The following is a 12,884-nucleotide window of genomic DNA, read 5'->3' on the forward strand; positions in this document are numbered from 1 at the left end:
ATACATCGCCTTTATTGACCTGACGAAGGCTTTTGACCTTGTCAGCAGGAGAGGCCTTTTTCAGCTACTGCAGAAGATTGGCTGTCCCCCACAGCTGCTTAGCATCATCATCTCCTTCCACAAGGACATGCAGGGTGTGGTCAGTTACGACGGGGAGACCTCTGAACCCTTCGCAATTCGGTCTGGTGTGAAACAAGGATGTGTCCTTGCGCCGACTTTGTTTGGGATTTTCTTCTCTCTGTTACTGAAGTTTGCATTCGGTCACTCCACACAAGGTGTCCACCTACACACCCGCAGTGATGGGAAACTGTTCAACCTGGCCCGACTGAGAGCCAAGACGAAGGTTCGCACAGTGCTGATTAGAGAACTGCTGTTTGCCGACGACGCAGCACTGTCAGCACACGCCGAGCACGAGCTGCAGCAGTTGCTCAACCAGTTTGCACACGCCTGTAAGGAATTCGCACTGACCATCAGCATCAAGAAAACAGTAGTCATGGGCCAAGATGTCCCCAAGCCACCTGTCATCACCATAGGACCAGAAGTGCTCGAAGTGACAGACCACTTCACCTACCTTGGTTCAACGGTCACCAGCAACCTGTCCTTAGATAAGGAAATCGACAGACGGATAGCCAGGGCTGCAGGAGTGATGACTCAACTCGGGAGGAGAGTGTGGGACAATAATCTTTTGACACTTAACACAAAACTCAAAGTGTACCGTGCGTGTGTTCTTAGTACTCTGCTGTACGGTAGTGAGTCCTGGACCACTTACGCCAGACAAGAAAACCGCCTTGAAAGCTTTCACCTTCGTTGCTTGAGGCGCATTCTTGGTATTTCCTGGAAGGACAGAATACCCAACACCACTGTTCTGGAACGTTCTTGCTCCCTGAGCATACACCTTCTCCTCTGCCAGCGACGTCTACGCTGGTTGGGGCATGTATCCAGAATGAAGGATGGGCGCATTCCAAAGGACATTCTGTACAGTGAACTTGCCACAGGGAAACGCCCAGTAGGACGACCCGCACTGCGTTACAGAGACGTTTGCAAACGAGACATGAAGCAGACTGACATAGACCCTGCCAGCTGGGAACTGATCGCAGCAAATCGCAACAGATGGCGCTACGAAGTCAGTGCGGGTCTAGCAAAGGGTCAGTCGAGGCGGAGGAAGCAACTAGAGGAAAGAAGACAAAGAAGAAAAGAGAGACAGCAGCCCCAGAACTCCTCTGATTTCATATGTCCAAACTGTGGACGAGACTGCCACGCCAGGATTGGACTTCAGAGCCATATGAGAAGCTGCCGTACCCAGAGTGCTACCATCATCTGAAAAGATGGAAGGATGCCTACTACTTGGATGACATTATCGAGCTTCAAGAAAGCGAGATGCAAAAAAGAAACTTAACATAACAAATCTTCAATCGTTTTGGTGCCAACAAATGGAAAGTTATCCTCTAATTACAAAAGTTGCCCTTGAAGTTCTCATGCCATTCGTAACCACTTATTTAAGCGAGCATGTGTTTTCTATTCTGGTGGATGTTAAAGTAAAAAAACGAAACCGGCTTGCATGCGAAAATGAAATGAGAATAACTGTTTCCGAGACAAAGCCTCGAATCTCACTATTGGTCTCAGACAAACGACAACAGAAGTCTCATTGATTTAGTAATGTATTACTATTAAATGTGGTAGATTTTTGTTTTTGTGACTTAACGAAAATTTGGGGTTCAACGAAAGCTTGCATGCTAGCATAAGGGTTCGGCAGATTAGTAAAGGTTAAGAACCACTGTCTTAGATAAAGATTCCACAATCACTCAATTAAATCCTATAATGCGGCCTTTGACATTATTCGAATATATTACCTTTGCAATCTATGTTTGACGCTGAGTGTAGTAACAATGTTTGATTTATTACTTCGACTTCAAATAATTACGTTTGGTTTGTTGTTCTTTGTCACTGTGGCAAACCGCTTTACAATCGATGATCTGTAGCGATCTTTCTGGCGTCAGCACTACCTGACTACTCACTATAGAACAGCGAGCATTGTGTTTCGCTAACCATACCTGTGTAGTAGGGTGGCTCTTAAAATTGAGTTTTTGAATTTTGCTTGGGACACCCTTTCAAATGGTGAGGTTGTCAGAAAAAATAACTCTTGCAAATTTTTTTTTAATTTGAAGTTGATTTAGAGGTGGCCCTCCCCCCCTAAAGTTCTGTGCCCTCCCTCGAAATACCAAATCTGCGTAACTCGAAAACCACTTGAGCTAGAGATACAGTTATTGTGTTAAAAGATGCAGAAAACATGGTTTTCTATCTGCTTTCTGAACATTGAATGCATCTATCTTGAGTAGAAAAGCAGTTATTTAGAAAAAACGCATTTGACCAAATCTTGATTTTACAACCTTTTTTGTGACCACGCAACCGTCTACAAAATTTCTTTTTTTTTGTCTTAATTTTTGCACCTTAGAGGGAACACTGGTAACGATATTCATTTCAAAATGTAATTCTGGTCAGTATCATACTGGAAGAAGCGATATTATTGACAATATTTTACATATTGCCTTGCGTATCGTGACAGGATGTCTGCGACCTACACCATCGGACAATTTCCCTGTCCTTGCAGGCAACCAACCAGCTGAGTTTCGTCGCGAAGAAGCCATCCTGTCTCTTTCTCGCCGCACTACGAACCCCAACCACTTGCTCCACTCAAATCTCTACGAATCTGTGAGCGAGCAATCGAGCATCCTCGGCAACTGAAATCGAGACACCCATTTGTATGTGACGCACAACTCCTGATGAAAACCGCTGAAGACCAATCCATCAGCGCGGCTACCTGGGAGGACAGCAAATGGAGCTCAGAGTGAAAGAAGAACTCCTCAAGACTCTAAAGTTGTATCTCCGACACCAGCCCCCATCCAACCGGAATGGATAATTTGCCAAGGAAGGCCTGGGTGCGGCTCAACCGCCTGCGTACTGGGCTAGCCTACTGGAGTCAGACTATTCCGCTTCAACATGCACAAATGGGGGATGGCTCCATCCGCAATCTGTGAGTGTGGCAAAGAGGAACAAACCACAGACCACACCATCTGTAACTGCACCAAATGGTGTGCGTGGTCTGCTTGAACTGGATGACGAATCAATGGATCAATGGACGAATCAAAGGATTGCTGCTCAACACCTGCTCAAGCATCTAAACAGCATCGCCACTGCCCAAGAGTGGTAAAAGACAGAGCCCTTGACCCCTGGAGTAACAAAGAAGGTTTAAAGTTTAAACGAAGAAGAATAGACAATATTGTTCTTGTTGGAATTTGGAAACAGATTCCTGTGTTCAGTAACAACTTGCAAAAGAAACTGAAGTTGGTACTCATCTTCAGTTAAGATTTTGTTAAAATCCTGGATTAGACTTAGAGCAACTCCTCTCTCTGCTCTGTCATTGACTACTGAAAGTCCCTTCGCCATGTGTAAAGCTTGAATAAATGCACCATGTTCAGTCCAATGAGCAGGATCCTTTGAAAGTATAATTATTGCTTCATTTTCACCCAACACCAACAGCTGAAGAAGCCATTTTGAATTAGAGGTGCAATACTGATCTAGACCCTTATTGCTAAGAAACGCATCTACTTTGATGCTTGGTCTCCTTGGTGGACGTTCTCCTGTTTCATCTAACATGGTTGCCACCATTAGCTTTTTACTTTCCACAGACAATCGAGAGTCAAACAAGGCTAGACCAACCATTTCTTCGGACAGATACCATAAATGCAGACCAAGCTTTTTGCATAAATCGCCTTCGCCATCCAACAAGTGCGATGCATAGCACCTGAAGCTTGAAAGCGGATTCCACGCTCAGGAGTTTCTCCAAGGAATATGATAAAAAACGGGCATTTTAGCTATGCATGAATGCATAAAAGTTTAGGAATACTTATTTCGTTTATTGCTTTACCAGTTTTACAGGTTAGTTTATGAACTTTGTTTATTGAATAGCTTGGGCCACAATACTTGTTTAGCACTGTTTTGTGCTAGAATACCGAAAACAGGTTTTTTCTAAATAACTGCTTTTCTACTCAAGATAGACGCAATCACTGTTCAGAAAGCAGATAGGAAATCATGCTTTCTGCATCTTTTGACACAAAAACCGTATCTCTAGCTCAAGCAGTTTTTGAGATATGCAGATTTGGTATTTTGGAGGAGGGCGCAAAACTTTAGGGGGGTAGGGCCACCTCTAAATCAATTTCAAATTCAAAAATTTTTTGCAGGAGTTATTTTTTCTGACAACCTCACCTTTTAAAAGGGTGTCCCACACAAAATTCAAATTTTTTTCATTTTTTGCCAAATAAGAGCCACCCTACTGTGTAGCCTCCACACTAGCCATCAAGACTTTTCCTAAGAACATGTGTTTCTCGGCAGTCGAGTGTAGCAAGAATCGACAGCGATAAACAGGTGTTTTGCCCATGAGTATAAACTTTACCAGGAACAAACTCGCAATGAATAAAATTTTATGGACACAGTGACCATTATCTAGTCGATATTCCTACTTGAAGCAATTTGTGACGACGAAGTTGATGGTTGCGTCACCGCTGACGTAGATTCATCTAAAGGACGTTGGTTCATTGCAGTGCTCGATAAATCTGAAAAAATGAAACACGCTGATGAAAAAACAGAAAGAATAAATTGGTTGCTCTTGAAGCAATGTTAGTGATCATGCAGGTTACAAATCATCCTCCACTATGAAATACACTGCTCTAAATCTGCTGCGTGGCCGTTGGAAAATAAAGATTGTCGGCACATGCGGATGATCGTCTATAGCCCAGTGGTTGCCAAGGGTAATTTTACTTGTAGCAGACAAGCAAGCACAAATTCCTTTATGCAAATGTTTTTCAATCACTTGCTCGTACAACCTCATTTTATCAACCTAATCAATTGCATTTGGCACGCAAAGTTTCAGCAGTAGATTTTAGGGGTAGAAACGTTTTATGTGCTTCGTTAAAAACTAAAACAATAATGTAATATTTCAAAGTAAACCCATTGCCCATTCAAGTACTTAACATTTAAATGACCTACTGTATTTCATTGTTTATAGAAGTATGAGCTAAAATGTGCCTTGTATAGGCTATTACGCATATGGAAATGCTTGAACATTTCAGACTTTTTGAAATTTGACTGTGAGAGGACATAACATTAAAAAAAGTCAGTAAATAGATTATTGAAGCTCTTCTGTGGTCGGAAAGAAAAAGTCATTAAAAACGTGATTTCAATTTTAAACTTAAACTTGTACGAAAATGTTTTAACAATTTAATATTATTTAATATTTTTATATGGTCAACATTTAATTTTAATATAAGGAAAGAGGTGCAGGGGAAGAAGAAGACGAACATGGGGAGATGACGTTATACAGTGGGCTGATTTGTCAAGCATTGGAGAAACAAAAAGAGTAGCGGAAGAACGTGACTTGTGGAAGAAAATGACAGCCAACCTTCGGATCGGAGACGGCACGTGATGATGATGATTGGAATAATATATGGAATCAACAATAGAAAAAAGTGGAAAAACTGTTTAAGGCGTGTATATGATGTAGACTTAAAGCGTTATGTAAATCAAGGCTACATTTAAACACAGCCACCAAGCCTGACATTATGTCAACAATATGTTTATTGAGATATTTATTTGTTATACAATAATATTACCAGAAGAGCTTGGTTGGTGGGAAGATGAAGGCGTTTGTGATGAGGTAGATGCACTTAAAGGTTGTTGGGTTGTTTTGGACGTTGGGTTGTCTGTAAAATGAATTTATTTAAATACAATATTTAATAAAAATATTTATTAATCATAAATTTAAATTACCTTGACTTAACTATTATCTTTAGTTAAATAATTAACACTAGAACGGCCGAAAAAAAAGTATACCTCCAACGGCCGCTGGTGTCGAAATCGACACTTTTCACAAAAACTGTATTTTACCGCAAAATTAACAGTAAGAGTTCGTTTTATTTTACAGTGATAAAAGTATCTGAAGCACTTACGTCACCTATCTGTGCTGTTCATTTTTTGGTTTTAGACGAAAATTATGACGTAGGCTACCAGGTTTTGATCAGTTCGAAGCTTGACTGTATCTGTATCTTGACTCTGTACGATGATCATAAAATTCAACAGAGCGAAGATATAATTATCATAAAAATAGCATAAAGTTTTTTTATTCAAGAAAAAAAATCAAACAATCTAACAAACACTTTACGCTGTGCACTGTGCAGCCTTAGCACTCTGTGACTTTCCAGTCACATTATCACACTTCCCACTTTTCGACAGTGGCGGCATATGGTAACTGTATTGTTTCTGTTATAATGTCCAGCACATTTTCTGCGTTTTCTAGATTATCGTCCCTGCTCTTCTTCTCTCTGCAGTGTCGGCTTTCGTTTCAGCACATAAGCAGTTCTCAAGCTCACAATCTGGAGGATAAAATCACGTCGGCTGATGTTGCTGCCGAAACGTTTTCTAAAAATAATCCAAGAGTTCAAAGCTGCAATATCTAGTATACTTGTCCAAACTGCAAGAGGCCATCTTTTGCTTGCTGCACGTCTGATGTATTTTGTTGCCATTTGGTCAAACACATCAACTGCTACTTTGTTCTCGCTATAAAAATGGATCACAGAGGGTTTCTTTTTCTTTGTTGCATCCATACTGGGGCTGTCATGCATAGTGGAAAGGACATTTGCATTTTTTTCACTGATAGTTTACAAGCATGCATCTGTTCGTTGAATTGTAAAAGAATTTACTGGAAAATCTTTCTCCTCCACTCTTGGTCATCACCTTTGTCAGTCATTTACTGTTAGCTTGAACAGTTCCAACAATGGGTATAATTCTTTCCTGTAGCAAACCAGCAAGATTCACCCTAGTAAAGAAGTTAACTGTTGTGACGTTTGTACCCGCCTTGTCTGTGTAAATTAATGGTGATTCTCATCACTACATTCTCGAGGAGAAACCTTCCATTTCGTTGCTTTCTTTCAATAGCTCCCAGGTACGATAAGTAGGTATACAGTATTGCACACGTATTTGGAATGAACCTCGGCTAACACCCAGAATTTCATGCACAAACTTGTCTGGTTTGTTTGGCATGAACACGATAAAAGGACATCTGTTTTTCATTGGAAATAGATGTTCATCGATTGGTAGGCCCCAATCTGGAGTGTAATTGTAGATGCAATTAGCAACAAGTCCTTCCAGTGGCTCTCGAGTTTGAATAAACTTATTTGTTGCAAATCGCTGATAGATTTGTGGAAGGTATCTGTAAACTCAGTAGGATGACCTAAAATCAAGCCGAGTGATAACACACATCAAGCCGAGCGTTGGACAATTACTGTACCATGAGAAACGCCATAAGTAAGTGTGAAAACTATTGAATTAGTTTTTTTTCCCACAGAAAATCTTTTATACTATGCAAATCTTATTAAACTTGTATGAGGAGTCGATTTCGACACCTCGGCCGTTGGAGGCATATCCGCACATTGTAGATAACATAAAAATATTTTTTAGAAAAATAGTACTGAACTATAAAGTGTAAGCATAATTGGGAAGCTACTGAAAGATTGAAAATGTTGCAATAACAATTAAGGCCCAAAATAGTGAACTAAATTTCTAAAAGTGTCGATTTCGACACCTCGGCCGTTCTAGTGTTAATTTAACTAAATTATTTAATTTATTTTTTACTTCGAAATATTTTTTTTATGAAAGATGTAAATCTGCGCGTCAACGATTGAGGTTTTGAGTCTTGTGAAGCTGAAGATGAAGCTTTCTGAGATGATGATTGAGGTCGATTTGAAGCATTGGGCGGTGTAGTCAATTGTTGAAGAAGGGAACCATGAAGGAGATCTAAAAATTAATATACTGTTATATGTTTTTTTTATATACTGTAGTTGCTTAGAAAAGCTTTTGGTGTGGTTGTAACAATACGCAACAAAGATTAACGACAAATACAAATCAATTATTTAGTGATTGGCATGATCATAGACGCTTTGTTCACTTAACAAAAGCTCTATTGAACTTAAACATGGTGTTACCTTACAAAATGACACAAAGCGGTAAAACTTGCAAACACAAACTACCGAACAACTGACCTAAACAAAACCTCTACATTTGCTGCCAACAACTCTACAAGACTGCCAGATTATGACAACTAATCAACCAATACGTAACAAAGAAACTTTCATATTAAAGCATTGTGATCGGTAAGTTTGCTAATGAGCTGTCAGGAAGAAGGAAGATGTGTCACAATGATGTCATAACCCAGATAGCAAAATTGGTTCTTTTTACATTGATTCAACGTCTGTAAATGGATCAACGTCAAATGAACAATATTTTCTACCTGAGAATTATATTTGAAATGATTTTTACTTTACAAAGATCAAAGGACATCAGTTCAACTCCCATACAGAAACATTTTTAGACAAGGCACTTAATGACGTTGTCTGAACGTGGCACGCAGGTCGGCTTTGTTAGATTTTCATTCATTAATTTCAATCTTCAACCATCGAACATCCGTCTGGCTTCTTGCAATGACAACTTTTGTTATGATTTGAGTGAAAGTCAAGTCTTATTTGGCACTGGCCACCGGTTAGGAGGATTACAATTCCATCATCTAATGTAGCTTGCAATTAAAACAGTCAGTGCTCATATACAAATTACCCCACTGTGACGTACACCGCACTTAATGCAGCTATGTGGCTCAGGCGCTGTGAAGCAACGATTGTCACCAATGCAGGCCCCACCAAGCACGTAACAAACAAATAGTGACTTTGTCTTCGGCAGGCTAACTATCACCAATAATTTTGGCACAGGGCCAAGTTCGCCATTTTAACAGCGTCGGTGCATACACTATTTCACATATTGAAAATGCAACACATCAGGGCCGTTGACAGGATTTCTAGGGCCCGGTACCAATTTATTTTCGGGCCCCTTTTATCAACAATGTTATGATTATAAAGGTTGCTCTTACAATGGGGATGAAATATGCCGTTCAAAGTAGAAAATTCAGAGAAATAGATCCAACCCGATATACCAAAACCATGGTTGTTTAACAGATCTTGCGCAATCTTAAAATTTCCCGAACCGCGAAACTTACTATCTCTATTTAGCGATGATTTTGTTTAACTTTTATTTGTCACATGGCGCTAGATTATTACTTCCTGATTCCATTGATGTTTCACTGGTTGTTCTAAGCTTACCAGAAGACAATTTACAGCAAAGTTAGTGCAGACGGTAAGAAAGTGTCCAATTTGATTTGGGAAAGGTTGGGCCTAATTCAAACATTTGATGATTGCTGCAATCTGAAAAGCTGTTTTGGTCTAATTTTTAGTCCAGAAATAGGGATAGCAATCTTCTTACCTGTGCCATTTCAGTTTTTGAGTTTAAACAAACATTAGCTTGTGTATTTTGAAATTCGTGTTTCGGGTTAATATTATTCGTGCTTAGGGGAGTATTCGTTGTTAGGGAAATCACTATACAGTACTAGACTAAACTAAATTCTTATTTTATTCTTTGGTGGCTGAAGTGGCTATTTTACCACCAAAGAGCTGAAGTGGGCCGGTACCGGTACCCAGAAGGGGGCCCGGTACTTTACCATCTGACGGCTTAAGGGGCTGTTTTAACCTCTGATGGCAATTCCTTTAGATCCGATTATATTTAAGATCTTGGTAATGTTTGAAGTCGCGGGGAATCTTTTAAATCCGGGCCCCTTAAATATTCCGGGGCCGGGTCCAAAAGTACCACCTAGACCCCCCTGTTAACGCCCCTGCAACACGTATAAAGGTAATTACGTTGGGCCTTAAATGTAGGTTAATCACGTTGGACTTTGGGAACCACTGATCTAGCGAAATAAAAAATAGTCCTACTTGAAGCGATTTGTGACGTCTGAGATGTTGATTGCATCAGTGTTGACGTAGATTCATGTGGAGGAAGCTGCTGGTTGACTACAGAACTCGATAGATCTAAAAGTTGTAAAAACAAAATGAATAAATTTAATATTTTTGAAATGATGTTAGAGCCTATTCTACAAACTGCAGTGCCCACAATTCATTCCCCACTGTACAGTACACTGCTCTGAAACAGCTGAGTTGTGGAAGAGCTGGAAATTAAAGATTATCGATGCATATGAGCCATCGTCTAGACTAGTGGTTTCCAAATGTGATAAATATCTTTTACTTGTAGCTGACAAGAAAGCACATATGATATATTGTTCCTTGTCACAACATAGTCACAAAATATTTAGCCAATATTCCTACTTAAGGCAATTTGTGAAGACGAAGTTGATGGTTGCGTCAGTGCTGACGTAGATTCTACTGAAGGAAGTTGGTGCATTGCAGTGCTCGATTGGTCTGTAGATTCGAAAAAATAATTTGTTGTTTGTGCAAGAGATATTATTTAGTTATAGCAGACAAACAAGCAAATATTGTTTATTGCCATATTGTACTCGCTGTGTAACACGTGTGCCTCTTCAAGCATGAAGTTATGAAACACAAGATTGAGAAAATACAATTGACAAAATCAAAAAAATGTTAGTTACGTAATCGTCTAAGCGCTCATTCACAAATAACGTCAAGGGTCCAAGTACCATTGATATTTGTTGAAAAGAATATCAATTATTATAATGAATTTCTCCATGAAGTTAACAAATTATATCTTGACTTGGTCTATTATAATGAAAAAAGCCCTCTACGATTAGATTTGTTGTTAGTGGTGGGATGAAATAGAAACTAATAGAAATAAAACAAATAAAATAGAACAAACAAAAATGACATAAAAATTAACCTTTGTTTGGGAACGGATCCAAAAGGTGTCCGGATGTAAATCGTACAACAACATCCCAATGGTCCTCCAGCAGGTTATTTTGAACAAAAGATCTAAAATCGGTTAATGACATTTCACGACAGATGTATAAAGCACTGAAGTACTCTTGAAAGGTCTGGTGGCTAAAATAGAAGCGTTGCTGCCCTTCCAGGAGTGCACATTCTCTGTTTGCTCCCAATAGAGTGACGACAAGATCTTGAACTTCCTGACTGGAGAGATGTTCTCTTTCAAGGTCGTCTGGTGTGATTAAAACTGTTCCTCTTTTTGTTGCTTCGTACGCGATTTTGGAAAGTCTGATGATAATATCATCAGATATGGAAACAGCGTGTCCTGAAGTTTTAAGATTTAACAATACAATATAAAATATTCTGGTCATTGTGGATATATCATCAATTTGAGACGATTTAAGAGATGCTCTCACGTAGAGCTGCAGCATCAGAGGGTTGTAGCATATGGACTTTAAATGTGGAGTTTTTTCTGTAAGTTCGTTCCAAAGAATCTCGGAGTGTTGTTGGTCGTTGACTAAAGCGTCGAACAACGTTTTCATGTTGTCAGACGTCAGATAACGAATGAAGTAAGTGCGTTTGGGTCGGCATCTTTCTGGAATATGAAGCATGGCGTGTGGTCGAGAAGTGAATATCAAGTGACAATTCTGAAGAAATTTTCCCAAACAAAGATTCGAAACAAGTTCCCAATATTGAAGTGGAGTGTTGTAGTTGGATTCTTCCACATTTTCGTTCAGGTTCCAACTCACCTGATCAAATCCATCAAAAATAATGAAACAGTTTTCCGGATTGGTTGTCATCCATTCAAAAACAGAATTCTGTTCTTGGTCGTTTAAGGTGTAGTTGCAATCTCCCAACAGAAATTCGTTCAATGTAAACTGTTTGTTGTAGTCATTCATCTCCATAAAAAGCTTCCTTAGGACGAGAACATTTTCAGGTTGAGAAAGTCGTCTTGCCAGGCGTTTCGATAGGGTTGTTTTTCCGGACCCAGGATATCCGATAACCGATACAAAACTGTTCTTTCGAATATCAGAAACTAATTGATCGATTGTTACTGCTTGGTCAGATGAAGTCAACTCAATTCCTTGACTTTCGGGGTTGTACTTGTCATCGTCAGGAATGAACCTTCCTTGGTAAAAATCAACTTTATTCATTTCACAATAAATTTCTGGAATGTTCTCTGGAAAAACGTCAAAGCTGGACAAATCAACGTCATATTTGGAATGATATAGTTTGCGAGCTGCATGTTGCAGCTTTTTTAATTCTTTTGTTGAACCTGAAAAGCAAAAATATAAAAGAAATATTTGTAAAAATTACTTTTGAATTGGCGACTGGTCTTACTCGCAACGTCACTTATTTAGACTTTGAGTGAGTTGTGGTTCAGCAAATATTAGACGCTTGGTAAAATGTCCAAATATATACGGTTAAGTAGCTACAGTTACGATTCTGACTTAACAAGCTTGTTCAACACATGATGTGTTTTACCTTTTGGAGTTTTTGAATACAATGTTCAAAACATTTGAGAAGGAAATTGCAAATTGTAAGCCTAAAGAAACGGACTTTAGAAATTTTACCAAACCACCATGTGTCGAAGCAGGACTGTTCGACACAAAAATATTTCGTTTTTTTTTTAGAGGCCAAACTTTAAATCTAGTTTTTATGCAGTTGTGGTAGAGAAGTTACTTCTTTTACCGTAAACAAACATAGCTGAGCAACACACCAACATTTAACAAACAAAAATTAAAATGAACGTTGTCGCTACACATGTTGCTCTTATCAAGCCAAGAAAATATTACATTCTTCATACAACACTCCTAAAAACATAGCATAACAATAAAAATATAGTCTAATCTGAGCAATTACTTATTTTCCGCAAGAAATGAACTTACAACGGAAAAAGATTACGTAGCACAACGCGCCGAGAACTTGAAAGAGGAAAAAACTAATGTTAAGAAGAGAAGTGTCCAAACAGATTGGTCACAGCGGTAAACCATAATCTCTTCGTGGGAAAATTGTAACGTAAGATTCCCGAATCCGTTCGTCTGTATGTAATGACCGAAA

The 12,884-nt window shown here is 39.2% G+C and overlaps 1 protein-coding gene across 1 annotated transcript in view; it reads right to left on the reverse strand.

Annotated features, from left to right (window-relative positions):
* The window catches only part of LOC145765718 (uncharacterized), a 1,283,504-nt gene that overhangs the window by 794,825 nt on the left and 475,795 nt on the right, over positions 1-12,884 (reverse strand). The window contains exons 13-15 of the mRNA XM_082577542.1: positions 10,254-10,346; positions 9,864-9,959; positions 7,684-7,845 (exon numbers count right to left, since the gene is read on the reverse strand). Of these exons, the coding sequence (XP_082433668.1) occupies positions 7,684-7,845; positions 9,864-9,959; positions 10,254-10,346 (351 nt within the window). The remainder of the gene's footprint in view (positions 1-7,683; positions 7,846-9,863; positions 9,960-10,253; positions 10,347-12,884) is intronic.

This window comes from Aplidium turbinatum, chromosome 2 (assembly GCF_918807975.1).
Source record: "Aplidium turbinatum chromosome 2, kaAplTurb1.1, whole genome shotgun sequence".
Lineage (NCBI taxonomy): Eukaryota > Metazoa > Chordata > Ascidiacea > Aplousobranchia > Polyclinidae > Aplidium > Aplidium turbinatum.